Genomic DNA, 20,657 nt, shown 5'->3' on the forward strand with positions numbered 1-20,657 from the left:
AATACCTGATCCGTTTTTCTGGTTGAAAACCGAAGAGACGGATCCAGTATTGCAATGCATTTAGAGACGGATCCGGATCCATCTATAAATAGTATCCGTTTGCATACAGATTGCCGGCGACGGAACTGCCTGCAGGAATCCAACAACGCAAGTGTGAAAGTACCCTTACTTACTTGAAAAGTAGCAAGCTCATTTAAAAAGCAAAAATTCATAAGCTTTTGAAACAGGTTCACTTACAGCTCTGGTAGAGGGGTCCGATACATCTCCCCATTACTCCTGTACTGGTCCAAGAGGTTATATGATTACACATACAACAGATGTCACCATGGGGTTAAATATAGAACGGCCTTGACAAACTATTCAGCTCATCTTCCAATCCATAGAAAAAGCGAGTCTACAACATTTACACTTTATTATCTCCTCTGATGTGTCCTCTTATCTTCTCCAGTAATTGTACTTTTTTTTACATCTTCTCATCTTCTCTCCATACAGGTTCCTACAATATAGGATCAGCTCAGTGGACATCTTCTATATAAGATCCTTCTCCTGATTGACCCATCAAGGATGGAGGGGGACAGGGACCAGATGTCGGAGAGTATGATAAATCTCACCCTAGAGATCCTCTTCTGGCTTACTGGAGAGGTGAGAGATTCTGATGATGTCACATTACATCATCTTATCTATGTTACTAACAGATGGACATGACTGGAGAGGTGAGGGACTATGGAGATGTATGGAGTGATATTTATTATTGTGTCTCTTCATAACCAGGACTACACAGCAGTGAAGAAGACCTCTAGTGGGCGCTGTCGGGCCCCTGTCTCTGAAAGATGGGGAAGAACTCTGAGCCCAATCATGGGTCCTCCACCTCACCCCCTGATACATGAGGAAATCAATAGAGAGAAGATCCTAGAACTTACCAACAAGATGATTGAGCTGCTGACTGGAGAGGTGACACTGCTGGGAATGCTGGGACATTATACAGGAACGCTATGAAGGGATCTGGGTGATGACTGTATCATTGTGTTGTCAGGTTCCTATAAGGTGTCAGGATGTCACCATCTATTTCTCCATGGAGGAGTGGGAGTATTTAGAAGGACACAAAGATCTGTACAAGGACGTCATGATGGAGGATCACCGGCCCCTCACATCACCAGGTAATAGACATGACTAAATACACACTTCCTCTCATTATCTGTATGTAAGGAACGAATTCAGTCACTGGATGTGTTTCCTACAGTTAAGGAAGAGAGAAGAACACCAGAGAGATGTCCCAGTCCTCTTCTTTCACAGGATAGTTCAGAAGAACATCACAATGCCCCACAGGATGATCAGGTAGATGGAGATAAGGTCTCATGAAATGTCCCTTATGATCTGTAGAAGGCTGTAAAGATCTTGTGTTCATTCTTGTTTTATCCACCACTATTATGTGTTTTATCCTTGTATAATGAGTAAGGTGGAGATGGCAGGATTACAGCTGACCATAGACATTACATGTTGTCTGGATCTTCTCTGGTTATAGAGACTGCTGGTTGGAATAAGGAAGTAACAAGGTGGATTTATACAGGAGACTTGCAGATATTTGGGTTAGATAACTCCTGCTCTCATTTGTGGTTGTCATTCTAATTACTGATCTTTTCTGGTCCTATAAAACCTTCCACACGACTTCTCCAACCGTCTGATGACTTCTACAATATTTGTTTCACAGCTTGTGAATCTGGGTGAAGATCTGAACATTATATATGTTCCAGAGACAGATGTGAAGGGTGAGGAGCAGAATATAGAGGACATTCCTACAGATAACTGCCCAGGTGAGTAGTAACCACTACTAAAGCAGAGAAGACTCTGTGTTCATTCAGTCTTTCAGTTGTGTATTCAAGTCCATTCAAGCAATCCTAATAAATCCCTGGACAAACGAGCCTTCTTTAGAATTTTACTAACTATAACTTTTAGAGGCTATCGACACCTATGGGGGCAATTTTTTTATTACTGCATTGTATTAAATTTGAGCTTAAAATTATTTTTTTCATTTGATCTTTATTAAAAATGTTGATTCCTTTTCTCTGTACAGCTTTTAGATTCTCTTGCAGCAGGCTCTGTGTTTGTACTGTGTTCCATGTACTGTGTTCCATGGCTCTTTATCTCAGATCTTTAACCTCCTAAACACTCATTATAGTTAAACTCTTATCTGACTGATAAGAATGTGGCTAAAGGCCCCTTTACACTAGATTTGGTAGATGATTTTTGGGAAGGAAGCTTTCCCACCTGACAATCACCTGCTCATCAGTGAAAGAGACCACACTGCATTTACAGCGATCTTCTCCACAGTATTGTTTGTCCCTATACAGAATCATTGTTTGCAGGCAGCAAATGGCGCCATCTAAATGATGAGTTAGGCGACCACACAAATGATCATATTACCCGAGTGTTCGTACAATTCTCATCCAGTGTGATGAGGCCTTTACATTTTATTTTTTTTAGCTATTAGTAATTTAGAGATAACGGTTATTAGATGACCAGCGAAAAGTGAACGATTTTCATAGCTAGGCAGAACTTAACGCTTTTGCGACAAAGCTGTGGAATATTTTTAATAAAGACCTATTGAAAAAATTATTTTTAGCCCAAAAAATTTCTCCTGAAGTGGTACATAGCCTTTAATAATATTATAGTCAAGAAATACATCCAGGCCCCTCTTGAAATCTTTTAGTGAATTCACCATCACCACCTCCTCAGGCAGAGAGTTCCATAGTCTCACTGCTCTTACCGTAAAGAATCCTCTTCTATGTTTGTGTACAAACCTTTTTTTCTCCAGACGCAGAGGATGTCCCCTCGTCACAGTTACAGTCCTGGGAGTAAATAGTACATAAAGTTATTAGATCTTTCCTGAATCCTGACCCATTCATTTCTATGGGGCTGTGCACATGAGCGATGTTTTTCACGCATCACTTCTGCGTTGCGTGAAAGTCATAGCATGTTCTATATTCTGCGCTTTTCACGCAACGCAGGCCCCATAGAAGTGAATGGGGCTGCGTGAAAATCGCATTGCATCCGCAAGCAAGTGCAGATGCAATGCGATTTTCACAGATGGGTGCTAAGGAGATGATGTTAATAAATAGGGATGAGCCCTACAGTCCATTTACTTTATTACCATGTTATAATTCTTTAATACAGAATGCTATGTAAAATGTTCATTGAGGGTTAAAAACTAATAAAGCCGTTATCGTCTTCTTTCTTCTTCTTGCAGGACCTGCAAAAAGACCTGTGCTGACGTTATCGGGCTCACCACGTGGTGAGCGCGCTGATGTCAGCGCAGTTCCTGCTGAATGAAGATAGAAGGTTCTTCTATCTTCATTCAGCAGGACCTGCGCTGACATCACCACGTGGTGAGCGTGGTAACGTCATTAAAGGTCCTTTTGCAGGTCCTGAAAGAAGAAAAAAGAAGAGGATGCCGGCTGCGCGAACAAGAGGATGAGGTTAGTTAATTATTTTTATTTTTTTAACCCCTCAATCGACATTTTAGTAAGCACTCTGTATTAAAGAATGCTATTATTTGCTATTATAACTATGCTATAATGGAAAATAATAAAATCTAAAGTACACCGTACCCAAACCCTAACTTCAGTGAAGAAGTCCGGGTTCGGGTCTGGGTACCAACATTCAGTTTTTTATCACGTGCGTGCAAAACGCATTAAAACGCTTTGCACTTGCGCAGAAAAAACTGAACAACGCAATCGCAGACAAATTGCGTGACAACTCGCACGGGTTTCCCTGAACCCACCCGCAATGCATCCGGACTGAATCCGGCACACTCGTCTGCAAGGGGCCTAAGGAACTATTCACAAGATTGTGTCCATTTAGCAGATCCAAAACACAGACAGTGGCCGTGTGCACCTGCAACAAAGTGTGTACCCATTAAATCGGTCCATGATCTGTATGTTGCGGCCAAAGTTAAGCCAAATTGTATCTTTTGTGGTGCGGCTGCACAGGCCTAGGAGCACACGGACTGTACTAAATATCTCATAGGCTGCAATGGTAATTCATTGCATATTCAAGTCCCCTAATGGGACTTAAAAGGCTTCTGTCATCAGGAAAATGGTTATAGAACTGGCTGATGTTAGATATGGACTATTGTCCTCTAACAGTCTTTGTCCCTTCTTTCTTCGTGCCTCTGTTTTTGTGAAAAATAAACTTTTACTTTATGTAAATTACTTCTAGGAGCAATGGGGGTGTTGCGCCTGCTGCTAGAGGCTCTGTTCTTCCACCTCTGGCCACGCCCTCATCATGCTGATTGACAAGGCCAGGTAGGATAACGTGAACACTCAATCAGCATGATGAGCGCATGGCCAGAGGAGAGAGAACAGAACCTCTAGGAGTAGGAGCAGCCCCCATTGCTCCTAGAGACTCATTTGCATAAAATCAAAGTTCACATTTCACAAAAACAGAGGCACATAGAAAGAAGAGACGAAGACTGTTAGGTTTAGCGGACCATAACCCATGTCTAACATCAGCCATGGTGTTCCTGATCTCAAGCCCTTTAATGTAAGTGTTAAAAAAGAAGAAAAACATTTTCAAATGTATAGAAAAAACTCCCTTCTTTTTCCATAATAATAATAATAAATAAAAAGAAAAAAAATATTTGCACTGTCACTTCCCATAATGCGCGAACTATTAAAACATAAACATATTTATCCCTTATGGCATTTTTTTGGGTCGCTTCAACTTCCCCAAAAAAGTAATAAAAAGTGATCAAAAGAGCATATACACTCAAATGGTATCACTGAAAACTACAGATCATAGATGTAGCTATGATAAGTTATGGGGGTCAGAATATGGAGATGCAAATAATTTTTATTTTTTTTCCAGTTTAGTTTTTTTAAGTATTAGAACATGAGACTACATAACTGTGGTATCACTGTAATTGTACTAACCCATACAATGAAGGGAACAGGTCAGTTTTACCACATAGGGAACACAATAAAAACAAAACCCATAAAACTGTGACGGAATTGTCGATTTTTTTTCTAATTCCACTCCATTTGGAATTTTCTTACAACTTCCCACTACATTGTAGGCAATTTACCCAATGTATCCTTACAGTGCCATTAAAAATTGCAACTTTTTCACAAAAAACAAACCCTTCCGTGGCTATGTGAGTGGAAAATTAAAAAAAGTTATGGCTCTGGCTGGAAGGTAAAAATAAAAAGCACAGAAACAGAAAATCCCAGGGTCTTGAAAGGGTTAATATCCAATATTAATATCTCGTCATTAATTTTACAGGGCTGGTGATTATGAATATTAATATTTATAACCACTACCTATAGTATAGGGTCTTTAGGCATTTCTAGTTTCCCTGTTTTTCCCTTATACTGACGTTTTTTTTCGGTTCCCTTGCAATTCTTTGTCTTTTACCGGACATTTAATTTTTAAGCTTATTTATGAAGAAAAACAATCCGAAATCACACAGTTTATCCACTAAAAATGCACTATATTGCATTCTAGTCTGTGATCAATTAAATTTCTTTAAAAAAAAAAAGATTTAATATTATATATTTTTTTTTTACAAATAAACGGTCAGTTGTACCACTACTATATATAACTATGACACAGAGCAATATCTCAGGTACACTAGTCTGTGAACAGTTGATTTTTTTAAAATAACCTTTTGCATATTTTATAAACAAATTGTCACTTGGACAGAATCCAGTACAATATACGGTAACTGTGACGCAGACAGTTATACTAGTCTGTGATCAAATGATTTAGAATTTTTATTTTTAAACAAAATGTCAGTTGGACAAAGTCCGGCACTATATGTAGCACAAACCAATACATCAGGAACACTACCGTGTAATTGATTACAATCTACGAGGAGATAGGGGTGACACAAAAAATAACACGTACTGGTTTTATGCAATGGTTCAGCCATCTTAACACAATAGAGGAGTAGATATAAAGCTGAATTAGCCATCACCAGACGATATCTGTAGCTCTTCTGAGTGCATGGGGTGTGGTGGATACTGATGGATCAGGTTCAGAAGAATGATGATGAAGTGTGTGTGTGGGGGGTGATGTATGAAGAAGATTTAGATTAGGGGATGTGATTGGCCAATCTAAAAAGATATGTTCTTAGGGAGTGCCTAAAATTGTGGATTTTGTGAATTAACTTAATTGCTTTAGGTAGGGCATTCCACAGAACTGGTGTAGCTTGAGGAAGTCTTGGAGATACTGTAGGAGAGAGAGTCTCAGGTTATGGTGGATATCAGTCGTCAGATATCAGGGTGGTAGACAGGAATGAGGGAAGAGATGTAGGAGGGTGCAGCACTCTGGAGAGCCTTATAGGTGAGAATAGGCAGTTAAAATGGAATCCTATACTGTATGGTCAACCAGCGTAATGACTGGCACAGGGTGGAGGCATCAGAATAATGACTTACACAGGGCAGTGGCATCAGAGTAGTGGTTAGACAGATCAGCCTGGCTGCTTTGATAAAGATAGATTAGAGAGGGAACCGTCTGGGGAGGGGGAGACCAATTAGTAATGAGTTACAGTAATCAATACAGAAATAGATCAGGGTCATAATTAGGGATGAGCGAATCGACTTCAGATGCTTTATCCGAAGTTGATTTGCATAAAACATAGTTTTAATACTGTATGTAGCGGGAGCTCTGTACAGTATTAGAATGTATTGGCTTAGAGGAGCCAAAGTTATTACTTCGCAAAGTCTCGAGAGACTTTGTGTAAGAACTTTGGGAATACATTTTTACTGTAAGAAACCTTGATACAGAACAAGGTACTACTCGGAACCAAACCTGAGTTCGGTACCAAGGTTTTTTACAGGAAAAATGAATTCCCGAAGCTATTACACGAAATCTCGTGAGAATTTGCAAAGTAATAACTTCGGCTTATTGGAGCCAATACATTCTTATACTGCACGGAACTTCCGCTCCGTACAGTATTGAAACAAAGTTCTATGCGAATCAACTTTGGATGAAGCATCCGAAGTCGATTCGCTCACCCCTAGTCATAATGAGTTACCATTGTTTCCATGGTATGAAAGGGGCGGAATCTACAGATGTTTTTGTAGTGCAGATAACAAGAGCTGGCAAGTGATTGAATATAAGGAGTGAAGGAAAGATCAGTGTCAAACATAACACTGAGACAGCGGGTGTGCTGACCAGGCATAATAGTAGTACCATACAATGAAAGGGAGATATCATGTTTAGGTTGGTTATTGGTTGGAGAAAACACAAGTAGTTTAGTTTTTCAAAGATTCCGTTTCAGATGTAGAGAGAACATGATGTTAGAGACAGCGGACGGTCAGTGGTATGCTATGGTACAGCAGGAGAAATGTTATGGATGGCAGTGTATAGCTGGGTGTCATCGGCATAAAGATGGTACTGAAAACCAAATCTTCTTATAATCTGTCCGATCAGGGCAGTGTAGAGAGAAAAGAGGAGAGAACCAAAGACTGAACCCTGAAGCACCCCAAAACCAAGAGGAGGGGAAGTAGAACAAATGATACCTTAAAAGAGCGGTCAGAAAAATAGGAAGAAAACCAAGAGAGAGCACTGTCCTTAAGGCCAATAGATTCGAGCAGGATGAGATGGTGTCTACACAGTTCAAATGCTGCAGAGAGATCCAGGAGCATTAGTAGAGAGTAGTCGCCATTGCATTTAGCTGTCAGGAGGTTGTGTCACGGACGGTGTACAGGAAACAAGACAACGCAACATGCATATATGACTGAGTGGATCCAAAGCTAAGGAACCAAAAGGGAGACCCCTGCACAAGACCTGAGACTTTCCCTGGCTGCTCAGCCTATGCAAAGATCCCAGAGGTGGAGGGTTGCATATCCACGTACCTCGACTATATAACCCCTGAACACCCTACAATAGTGAGGTGACACGACCACCGGCTCCCTACACCAGACACGGAGGGAGTCAGGGTCATCTGGGATACAGCAAACAGAAAATAACAGATAAATGTTCAGCACTTAACTTTGTAGCAGACTGGAAAACAAGATCAGCATGCACACACACTCCAGGAAGTAGTATAAGCCGCCCAGTAATGCTAACGAGATGAGGAACTGAACAGCACAACAAAGAGGTTGTGGAGGAGGAGGTTCTGAAAGGCCTCTGTCAGAGCTTCTCAGCTGTCTGGTTGTGACAGGTTGTTTGTCACCATTATTAAGGGTAGTTTCTGTAGAATGTAGGGTGCAAAAACAAGATTGTAATAAATCAAGGAGAGAGTTAGCAGATGAGGCAAGAGTAGACCAGGCATTCAAGGAACTTAGAGATTAGATAGGTCTATAGTTAGTTGCATAGGATAGATTGGTCAAGATAAGGTATTTTTTTTATAATGGAGTTATGACAGAATGTTTGAAAAAAGAGGGGAAGATACCAGAAAAGAGAACTTGAAGATTTTAGTTAGGTGAGTAGTGACAGCTGGGGAGAGAGACTGGAAGAGGTGTGAGGGAATGGGGTCAGTAATGCATGTGGTAGGAAGAGAAGAAGATATAAGCCTGGGAACATCTTCTGTGACTGGGTTGAATGTGGAACGTGAACCAAAGGAGATGCAGGGGAGGCACGGTAATAGGCACATTGAAACCTATGAAGATGCTGGCTTCAAAACAGAAATGTAAAGTTACAAGAGAACAGCTCTGTGACCTAATATGATATACTGGTCTTTGTTTTGAGGTCTACTGATAGCTGGTAAACTGTGTTCCTACCACATTGTGAGTTAAAGGGTTCTTCTTTCTTCTGGAATTAAGAATAAAATTACTGAAAATAATTAAATATTACTTTATTATAAATATATTCCCAAATACCTTTCATTATTTACAATGGCTTGTTTTGTCTGGGGAGCAATCATCAGGAAAATAAAATGGCCGCCGTCCTGTTGGTATACACAAATCCTGTCCTAATCACAAAGGAGGACAAGTTACTTCACAACATTGAGCTAAAGAGCAGCCTCCTCTTTTCTCTACTTGTCAGGGATTATGATCTCAAATACTAATGAAAATATCTTCAGCTGAATCTCTGTAGGAATGGAGTTCATGAGGAGACATGAAGCACTTGTATGCAGTCTCCATTACCAAAGCCCTACATTACCACAGTCTGTCCTGTCTGTCCTTCCTGCACTTCATGCCTCCACTTGAACTACATTCCTACAGTGATTCAGCTGAAGATGTTAACAATAGTGATGAGCGGCAGGTGCCATATTCGATTTCGACAAAATTCGTGAATATTCGATAGAAATAGAATATTCGTCATTATTCTAGTTATCGCGATTAATATGCGATTTAAATAATTGCGTATTGCGATGTTAACTTAAAGGCTACTCTCCTATTGAAATAGCAATGCGATTTAATTCAAGTTATAATAATCAAATTTCGATTTCAACTTAGCACTGCTATATTCCATATTTGTTAATTCTAGCCTAATATGGAATATAGCAGTGCTAAGCTGAAATCGAAATTCGATTAATTCAAGTTATAATAATCAAATTGCGATTTCCCCTTGGACCTGGTTTACTATGGTTGGCTTGGTAGAATTAGCGAATATGACGAATATATTTGTTATATTCTACAAAACGAATATAACGAATGTATTCGTCATATTCCACAAAACGAAGATAACGAAGTATTCTGCATCTTCGTTTTAGCTACCTATTCATCAACTTCGCTAATTCTAGCAATCATATAGGAAAGTTGACTATAGAGACAGCTAAGTTTAATTAGCTATGCGATTATATTACTTAGATTTTTTTTAAATAAATAGAATAATTATAATACCTGATAATTATTATAATTATTCTATTTATAAAAAAAAGCAAAGTAATTCGCATAGCGAATTAAACTTAGCTGTCTCTATAGTAAACTTTCCTATATGATTGCTAGAATTAGCGAAGTTGACGAATAGGTAGCTAAAACGAAGATGCAGAATACTTTGTTATCTTCGTTTTGTGAAATATAACGAATATATTCGTCATATTCGCTAATTCTACCAAGCCAACCATAGTAAACCAGGTCCAAGTGGAAATCGCAATGCGATTAATATAACTCGAAGTGATCGCATGGCGATTTCAACTTAGTAATGCTATATTCCATATTTGTTAATTCTAGCCTAATATGGAATATTCGAGTTATATTAATCGCATTGCAATTTCAACTTGGACCTGGTTTACTATGGTTGGCTTGGTAGAATTAGCGAATATGACGAATATATTCATTATATTCCACAAAACGAATATAACGAATGTATTCGTCATATTCCACAAAACGAAGATAACGAAGTATTCCGCATCTTCGTTTTAGCTACCTATTCATCAACTTCGCTAATTCTAGCAATCAATCATATAGGAAAGTTTACTATAGAGACAGCTAAGTTTAATTCGCTATGCGATTATATTACATTTTTTTTTCTAAATAGAATAATTATAATAATTATCAGGTATTATAATTATTCTATTTATTTAAAAAAAAAAGCAAAGTAATATAATCGCATAGCGAATTAAACTTAGCTGTCTCTATAGTAAACTTTCCTATATGATTGCTAAAATTAGCGAAGTTGATGAATAGGTAGCTAAAACGAAGATGCAGAATACTTCGTTATCTTCGTTTTGTGGAATATGACGAATACATTCGTTATATTCGTTTTGTGGAATATAACGAATATATTCGTCATATTCGCTAATTCTACCAAGCCAACCATAGTAAACCAGGTCCAAGTTGAAATCGCAATGCGATTAATATAACTCGAAGTAATCGCATGGCGATTTCAACTTAGCACTGCTATATTCCATATTAGGCTAGAATTAACGAATATGGAATATAGCAGTGTTAAGTTGAAATCGCAATTCGATTATTATAACTTGAAATAATCGAATTGCGATTTCAACGCAATTCTCAAATCCGACAGTATATTCTAGTATATGGAGACGTTGCCATGGTGATGGGGACGCTCCATGAGCACGGAAGTCGGCAGAAGCGGCAACGGGCACTGACTGGAGCAGCCAGGAATCCAAAGGACAGGTAAGAACAACTTTAGGGAAGTGGGAAAGAAAAAAATATAGCAATAAAAAAAAAAAAGAATATTCGAAATATCGAATTTAAAGCACTATATTCAAAATATTCGCGAATTAGCGAAGTGCCGATATTCGCAAAAAAATTCGATATTCGAATATTCGCGCTCAACACTAGTTAACAACTGTATTAAGGATCATAATCTCTGACAAGCAGAAAGAAGGATGATGCAGCTCTTTAGCTCAGTGTTCTGAAGCAGCTTGTCCTACTATACAATTAGGACATATATCTGTGTGTACAGATAGGACAGTGGCCATTTTATCACCCCTGATAATTTCTTTCTAGACAAAATGAGCCCATTATATCTAATGAAAAGTATTTGGGAATATAGTTATAATAAAAAAAAATTTTTTGTATTTTCATTTTCTTAATTCCTAGAGAACCCCCTTCATAAAATTTTTGCTAAAACCCTTGCAGTTTGTATGGAAATTGTTATATACAGAAATAGTGATGGACGAACATCGGCCGGGACGGTTTGTGAACACGATTGCGTGAACGCGATCAAATGTTCGCGCACCGAAGGTTTGCGGCGGGCTCCATTCACTTTAATGGCAGGCGAACCTGAAAAAACCTTCAGCTCAGAAGTGCACAAATAGTCCCACAACATGGACAGTGACATACTAGAGGGGGATCAATGACAAAAATTCCAACCAAAAATATGTGTCTTAATCAGGGGACATTTCTATGCGTCTTAAAGGGAAATTCTCTTAAATGTGCCCTGTTGCGCTACCTAAATGAACTATATAGAAAGTATATCATTGGTATATACCTGCTTCAATCACTTTTTTGTGGGGGCAACTGGTATATCACACCAGTAGAAATTATTTGTTCCAATAACGCTTGTCCCTCTATATACCTGCGGTATCGCAGCAGAACCGTACACAACTGCCGCACAATACAAATGCACTATAATATACTTTCTATGTTTTCTATGTTAGAAAGTATATTATAACATTGTACAAGGAAGGCAATCCATTAGAATATACATAAATATAAAACGTAACCTTTAATAATGTTTCTATTAAGGGCTCATTCAGACGGCCGTTTGCTATCCGCAAAAATGCGGATCAGTTTTTTTGCGGATTAGATGCTTACCCATTCACTTCTATGAGGCCCTTTTCTATTGCACGGTTCTGCAAAACAAATTAAACATGTCCTATACTTGTCCGTGAAAATCAGGACATGGCTGCATTAAAGTCTATGGGTCCGCAAAAATGCTGAATGCTATCCTTTTTTTTACAGACATGCTGAACTGTCCGCAAAAAAACAGATCCGCATTTTTACGGACAGCATACGGCCGTCTGAATGAGCCCTAAAAGATATCCCTCAAAATGGGAATAAATTAAATTATTAGGGTCCATTCACACGTCCGTAAGTGTTTTGCAGATCCACAAAACACGGCCACACTGGCAATGTGCATTCCGCAATTTGCGGACCGCACATCGCCGGCACTATAATAGAAAATGCCTAATCTTGTCCGCAATTGCGGACAAGAATAGGACATGTTCTATTTTTTGGCAGAAACGGAAGCACAGATGCAGAATTGCAGAACCGCAAATGCGGATGCAGACAGCACATTCCGGCCCCATCGAATATAAATGGGTCTAAGGAAGGATGCAGACTTATTTTGCGGATGTGTGAATGGACCCTTAAAGTTAAGCAAAAAGCATAGTAGGCAACAACAAGTGCTCTGCACCAAATCAGGAAACCATATGTCCTACCACAATCCGGGGGGTTCCAGTGCACATCAATGAATTCCGGAGGGAAAGCAAAAAAACATCTATCCCTAGGCTAGATGATGATGTGGTATTGAAGGACAGGGTGGGCAAAGAACTGTCCCTGATATTGCCCTACAGGGGGGTGCTATTCTGGCCCAGATAGCCTATCCACAGAGCACCTGCCCTGATAAGAGCGACTTCGTCCGGAACCTTACCCTATATAAAAATGGCTCTAGTAAGCCCACAGCCCCTAGGCCCCTGATTTTCAGGTGATCACTATATAGATCCATCTATGTGTTTTTGACTCATTATAAAAGTATATTATAAGTATATCACACCCAGTGATGGCCCGTTTGCATTGTTCTCCCGCGAACACATGCGGGCTGCCATCTTTTTTCACAAGTCCGGCGAGGCACAGGTAAGTCCTTGCCTGTGCCTGTGCCGGGAGCCGGTCTGAAAAAAATGCAGTCACTGGGAGCAGGCAGTTCTGAGAACAGCCGCCGGGGTCCTTCATCGGGCTGTTCTCGGAACTGCCTGCTCCCGCTGACCGCATTTGATTTCAGACTGGCTCGCGCACAGGCACAGGTAAGGGCTTACCTGTGCCTCGCTGAACTTGTGAAACAAGATGGCAGCCCGCATGTGTTCGCGGGCGAAAAATGCGAACTGGCCATCACTGATCACACACCTCTGTGTATCACACCTATTGATAGCACATCTATACCAGTCTTTAAAAGGACTTTTGTGGCCCTATTAGCTAGCGTTTGGTGTCCCTAACAGCCTGTCCCTGCTCCAAATAGCAACTTTTCCCTACACTGGCAAAAGACTGAATGTAAAATGGCGGCCAGATCAGGTTTATTTAAAAGGTAAGGGGTATGTCCATGTGCTGAAACGTCTCAATTGGCTTTTCTGTACCACCTGATGGATGTGTCATGGGTCAAAGTTCTTTACAATGTAAAATAATATGGTGGGCGCGAATATCGCAATATGTTCGCATGTTCGATGAATCGCGAACACGCAAAGTTTGCTGCAAAACGACCACCGGGCGAACCGCAAGGCCATCTCTATACAGAAATATAAAATAAACATTTTATTAAGGTTCTAATATGACTAAAATGTGTTCTTTGCAGATGACTGTACCAAGAGTTTGGAGGAGGGACATCTGATATTTTCAGATTTTAAAGCAAATAATCATGGTATAACAGAAGATACTTATGAAGAGCATTCCATTATCTCAGATAGACCCTCCATCCTTCATAGAAAAGATCATTGGATTGGATTGTCATTGGATTCTTCTAAACAGATCCGATCTTCTGATTCATCACAGACTGTTAAGGAAAATAAAAGTCACAGAAGGGATGATGAACATCATAGACCTCACACAGGGGAGAAGCCAATGTCATGTTTAGAATGTGGGAAACATTATAGATATGAATCAGAACTTGCTAGACATCAGAAATCTCACACAGGGGAGAAACCATTTTCATGTTCAGAATGTGAGAAACATTTTATACATAAATCAGATCTTGTTAGACATCAGAGAACTCACACAGGAGAGAAGCCATTTTCCTGTTCAGAATGTGGGAAATGTTTTATTAATAAATCCAATCTTGCACAGCATGAGAGAGCTCACACAGGGGAGAAGCCATTTTCATGTCCAGAATGTGGGAAATGTTTTAACCAGAAATCAGCTCTTGTTGTACATCAAAGAATTCACACAGGAGAGAAACCATTTTCATGTTCAGAATGTGGGAAATTTTTTAACCAGAAATCATATCTTATTAAACATCAGCGAATTCACACAGGGGAGAAGCCATTTTCATGTTCAGAATGTGGGAAAAGTTTTAACCAGAAAGCAGACCTTGTAAAACATCATAGAATTCACACAGGGGTAAAGCCATTTTCATGTTCAGAATGTGGGAAATGTTTTAACCAGCAATCAATTCTAGTTACACATCAAAGAATTCACACAGGGGAGAAGCCATTTGCATGTTCAGAATGTGGGAACTGTTTTAATCAGAAATCAGATCTTGTTCGACATCAGAGAATTCACACAAGAGAAAATATTTTTTATGCTAAGAATGTGAAAAATTGTTTACTCACAAATCCCACCATTTTACACATCAAAGAAAAGTCACATGTTACACAAAGGAAATAGAAAGCATGTTAAAGCGCTAAATGATGTTTACTGTATAGAAGGGTTAAATTTAGCTGTTTTGATTCTGCCACTTCTAAACTTTAGCATAGATAACAGGTGCAAGACCTCATACCAGATGTATTTGCTAGTTCCATGTGTACAACATACACTGGTTGAGCAATGTACTGGAATATTCTGTGTCCATCCTAGGTAGAGGAGAACTGAGGTTATAAATACTTGAAGCATATCACAGAGGGTAAGTTCTTAATTAGACCTGTTTTGGACATTTTATCCTGTCTTTTTTATCCACATTCTTGGCCATTGGCGTGTAATAACAACTTACCAAGATCTTTTTCTTCCTGAAGCTAAGTAACTGTTTATTTATATTGCACAATGCAACTGTATTTGTCGTTTAGCAGTCCTCAGTAAATCTTTTACTCATTTAGCCATTGTTTAAGCCCTATTTATTCCTGTATCCCAGAATCCAAAGTATAACAATAATGAAATGTATGCAATTGCCAATAAATGTCCAGAATCCAGATAACACACCAATGTATCAACCATGTGAGTAGAATTATTCACATTAAAAGGACTGTCCAAAGAAAAAAATATATCTTCAAAATGTCTCATCACCGTGGACATAGAAAAACAAAGATTCATATTCATCTCACTTCTCCTCACTTTCTAAAGCTGATCAGACCTCGCCATTTTCTACTTCCTTCTGCAGCGATAACCCAAGACAGGAACATATAATCACTGCAATCAATCACAAATAAAAACCTAAGCTATCACCTGCTCTTCCTGCATTACCTGATAAATGTACAACCTTTGACAACTAATGGGGTAACCCAGCTTGTTCCAGCCAATTTGGAAGGAGAACTATAGTCGGAACCCACTGTATCTAAATAATTATGAAAAACGTAAACAAATCTGTATCTGTATACAGTCCGTTGTTAGGAAGTGGATGTGGACCCAACTGTGTCTACCAGATTTGGCTTGGGACTACTCCTAAGTGCGTTATCCTTGCAGTCTCCTGACCTTCACCCTTTAACTTCTATACAGGAATCTGGATTTACTACAGGGAAACCACCAGGCCTCTAACTTTTGGAGTAGTCTCTGGTAAACTATTGACCTATGGGGTTTAAAAGACACTAGTACAGTGCACTGATGGATCAAGAAAAAACGTAGTTAGGGACAGGCTGACGTTTCAGGACTTCAAATGGAGCCATCAATTGAGGTGCAAACGTTTGGAAAGGAACGCCTGGAATGAAGTGTGGAGATAATCTACATCTCCTGTCAGTGGACCTCTTTATTCAAGCTGCTGCTTTATCTAGAGAAGCTTTTGGCTCTTGCCAAATTTGAAGAACACTTCCAAAGGTGACATCGGTAAGAGGTACATGCAAATATTGCCCATATACAATGAGAAAAGGAGGCTTGCTTGTGGACTCACTGGAATGATTATTTTATAATAATTTGGCCCAGGCAGACCCAGTTGTCTTGGTGCGAAGAATTGAAATAGTGAAGATAATTCTCCAGGGTCTGGTTCATCCTCTCAGCTTGTCTGCTGGACTGGAGGTCAAAAGCTGCCAGACATGATATGGTTCGACAGTCCATGAAGAAGAAAAATATGCTCTATGAACAGACAAGCTAATTGTGGTGCAGAAGGTCAACCAGGGAACAAAATAGGCCATTTTAGAAAAGCGATCTACCACAATAGGGGAAGGTCTGTAAGGAAATTCCAATATGTTGCCACAGGTTCTCCGGAATTGAAAAAGGAAGAAGCAGATCTGCAGACTGTCTGGAGGTCTTATTCTAGGCACAGGTCATATAGGAAGCAACATAGTCATTGACATCCCAGTGGAGAGTAGGCTGTCTATAATACCAAGGAAGGACACTAAGGGGGTCATTTATTAAAGAGGACCTTTCACTGATTATTACACTGTGAACTAAGTATACAGACGGCGCCCGGGGATCTCACTGCACTTACTATGCTATGCCCTCCGGTAGCTCCGCTCACTAAGTTATAGTAGGCGGAGTCTGCCCTTGTTCTTCTGTAGCGCTGGCCAATCGCATTGCAGAGCTCACAGCCTGGGAGAAAATAACCTCCCAGGCTGTGAGCTCTGCACTGCGATTGGCCAGCGCTAGAGCAGAACAAGGGCAGACTCCGCCTACAATAACTTAGTGACTGAAATCTCCGCCTACTATAACTTAGTGAGCGGAGATACCGGAGGGCTTAGCAGGAGAACGGAGCGGCGCCCGGGGATAATAGTAATTGCAGTGAGATCCCCGGGCGCCGTTCTACATGTCTGTATACTTAGTTCACATTGTAATAATCGGTGAAAGGTCCTCTTTAAGACCAGCGTTTTAGACGCAGGTCTTAATAAGGCCCTGCGTTGGTGGTGGATCCGCCAAAGTTATGTAGAGGCGCCAGCCTCGACATAACTTCGGCAGAACCACCGCTGCTTCTAAGTCTATGCCAGCTCCCTTGCTGCCCCCTTTCGCCGCCCACACCACATCCACTTTTGTAGACCTGGCATGGGTGGGGAATAGTTGCAGATTGTGGCACAAAAGACATTTGCACCGCAATCTGTGCCATAAATACCCCTACTATAGGCACATTTATGATTGTGAATTACCCACTAAATGTCTTGCAAAGACCTGTGTCTCCTGCCAAATATGTCCTCAGGTTAAGATCTGTTTTCCTCTGTTTTTTCCAAATTGATCATTTCAGCCAGATTATTTATACGTTGAAGAAAAGTGACCACCGGGTTTGACAAGGGTTTAAGCACTGAGCCAACTGTAAATATGTACAATTTTTGGGATCTATATAAATGACAATAGGATGACTTAAACTTTCCAGGAGGTGCCTAAGAGCTAACTTAATGGCCAGCAGTTCTCTGTTGCAGATGTAGTAATTGCTTTCTACAGGAGTGAAGGAAAAGTGTCAACAAACAATCTTTCCAGAGGAATTGCATTGGATGAGAACAGCTCCAGCTTTCAAAAAGAACTGCTTGGAGATATCTGGTCGATGTAGAATAAAAGCCAAAGATAAAGCATGCCTGAGTCTGGAGTATAGATTCTACCTCAGGTGTCTGCTCCTTCGCGTTCACCCCTTTGCAGGTAAGTGTTGAGATGGGAGTAGTAAGAATGGAGAAATGAGGAAAAAATTGTGGATATTTTGTGAAGCCCTGGAATCATAGTATAGCCCTCAGACCTGGAGGCCGAGCCCGCTACAAGATTGTTGACAGTTTCTTGGGATCCATGGATAGATACAGTATACCCATCATAAATCACATAGCTAAGAAATGGAAGGGATGACTTCTCAAAATGGCATGTTTCAAACATGATGTATATATTCTGTTCTCCCGCAATCGCTGAAGGACTGTCACGATGTGGAGTGGGGGAAACCCCCCACCTTACAATGTAAAAGGATAAGGGATAGCTGCTAGGCCAAGAAGCCAGGAAAAGGTAAGCAGGTCACCTCCTTTAGCTTTCCTAATCCTCTCCCTAACTCCTCACCATATGAGCGGACCCCGATGGTAGGACGGCTCATACCCTGGAAACCTGGGACCCTGAGTCACCCTCATAATCCCTCACCTAGGAGCAGGGGAGAGACTTCCTGTTCATCCAAGACATGGAAGAACAGGAGTCTCTAAAGACCTAGTAGCAGGGAAATGTAGAGACCATACACAGCAAGAGGATCGGCAGGTAAGAACATAAGATAACACACTTACATGCCGAAGTCTCCACAACTGGAACCCGTACTTATGTACAGGACACGGTACCAGCAACTCACACAGGTATCCAGAACACCAGACTCCGCAAGGACCCCCTGCCCCAGGCAGCGCTGCATACAGACTTGTGGTTTACCCCTCCGGGAAACCAATCCCCTTCCGGAGGACACAACACACAGGGAAAACGTCCTACATACATGCAGGGACAAACACCAACAACAGCCTAGATATGTAACAACAATCAAGACATACAACACACCCTGAATTAAAACCCAAACCTAACATACAACAAGTGAGGTAGGGAATAAGTAGCATATAGAAGGAAGACAATTTATGTCCAACAAGGTGGCCCTCAAGGACTGGGCAGAATCACCCAGGAAAGGAGCAGAGCTCCAACACCAAACAAGGCTCGAGTATCACTGCCCCCAGCCAGGAAGCCACAGATAAAGTCAAGTTAGTGGTCACACCCAGGACACACCTAAATCCCCACTAGCTAGAGCAGTGGTCGGCAAAGTGTGGCTCGCGAGCCTCAAGCGGCTATTTAGACCCTTCAATGCGGCTCTTTGGTGCGGGCTCCCACGGCGAAACCAACCCATCCTGCACTACAGAGGAATCTTGCATGTGGGACGCATTTGCGTTCCACAAAGCAAGAGAGGGCGTGTTCGCTAACTAGTATTAGCGCGCGCGCATCATGACAGTAAGCGCCTTTACTTGTAGTACAGTACGCAGTACGCACCTCCTTCCAGACGTCAGAACGAGGAGGAAGTGACGAGGGGTAGTGAAAACAGACAGAACACCGCTGCAGGCGCTTTCTTTGAACGTGACTACAAGTCAGAGTCAGTGTACATCCTTCTACCTCCTTCTACAGGTGACTCAATTATTTGGCATCAGCATTTACTTGGCATGTGTTTAAACAGCAAAAGTAATGTTTGCAGACAAGTTTAATAAAAGTAAAAAATGATAAAGATAAAATTAAATAATAATCAAGATTCAAATAAAAGAAAGTACATATAAAAGTATGTAAAAACACACTCTGGGCTCATGCCCACGAATGTAAGGGCGCTGTGCCTGTGCTGCGGACCGCAAATAACGGTCCGCTATGCACGGACACAGACCATGGGGCAGCTGCATGATGATCGCGGACCCATTCACTTCAATGGGGTTCGCGATCCGCATCCGACTGCCCGCACCGCAAAAAAGTAGCCCATGCTGAAGTGAATGGGTCCATGATGTGGGCTGCACACGGCCGTGTGCAGCCCGCATCATGGACCCATTCACTTCAATGGATCCAGGATCCGGGATATGAGTGCTACAGAGTGCTTCCGTGGTGCTTCTGGCTGTGCCTCCGCACCGCAAAAAAGTATAGTGCATGCGCTACTTTTTTGCAGTGCGGGCAGTCGGATGCGGATTGCGAACCCCATTCAAGTGAGTGGGTCCGTGATCCTCATGCAGCTGCCCCACGGTCTGTGTCCGTGCATTGCGGACCGCTAAACTTGTCTGCAGAGCCAGTGAAAGGTGTGCACGCCTATTTTATTACTTTTACATCTTGCCTACTGTTTGGATTGGGTGTATCCATCGCCTTAAAATATCCATTACATCCTAGGTGTGAGCCCCACTAATTTTATATTACTATTTACACAGACACTGTCATGGGGAGGGGGAGGGGAAGGGGGGAATCTGTGGATGACACATATATAGCATAAGATGCTATATACTGTAGGTGTCATTCAGAGATCCCCCCATAACAGTGTTATCCACAGATGCCCGCATAACAGTGCATCATCCACAGAAGCTTTACAGTGGGTCATCCACAGATGCTTAGCAGTGCATCATCCACAGAAGCTTAACAGTGCGTCATCCACAGAAGCTTAACAGTGGGTCATCCACAGATGCTTAAAGGGGTTCTGCAGTTTCATTTAACTGATGATCTATCCTCTGGATAGATCATCAGCTTCTGATCGGCGGGGGTCCGACACCCGGGACCCCTGCCGAT

At 41.1% G+C, this 20,657-nt stretch overlaps 3 protein-coding genes across 3 annotated transcripts in view; 2 read left to right on the forward strand and 1 right to left on the reverse strand.

Moving 5' to 3' along the window:
* LOC122941932 overlaps positions 1-20,657 on the forward strand; it is a 275,413-nt gene that overhangs the window by 172,613 nt on the left and 82,143 nt on the right.
* LOC122939925 (zinc finger protein 501-like) overlaps positions 1-20,657 on the reverse strand; it is a 551,407-nt gene that overhangs the window by 65,953 nt on the left and 464,797 nt on the right. The window lies entirely within an intron of this gene.
* Positions 1,288-15,584, forward strand: LOC122939940 (gastrula zinc finger protein XlCGF71.1-like). Its single transcript, XM_044296167.1, has 3 exons — positions 1,288-1,335; positions 1,709-1,811; positions 13,924-15,584. Exon 3 carries the CDS (start codon positions 14,190-14,192, stop codon positions 14,949-14,951), a length of 762 nt encoding a protein of 253 aa, XP_044152102.1. The 5' UTR covers positions 1,288-1,335; positions 1,709-1,811; positions 13,924-14,189; the 3' UTR covers positions 14,952-15,584.

Source organism: Bufo gargarizans, chromosome 6, assembly GCF_014858855.1.
Source record: "Bufo gargarizans isolate SCDJY-AF-19 chromosome 6, ASM1485885v1, whole genome shotgun sequence".
NCBI classification, from domain to species: Eukaryota; Metazoa; Chordata; class Amphibia; order Anura; family Bufonidae; genus Bufo; species Bufo gargarizans.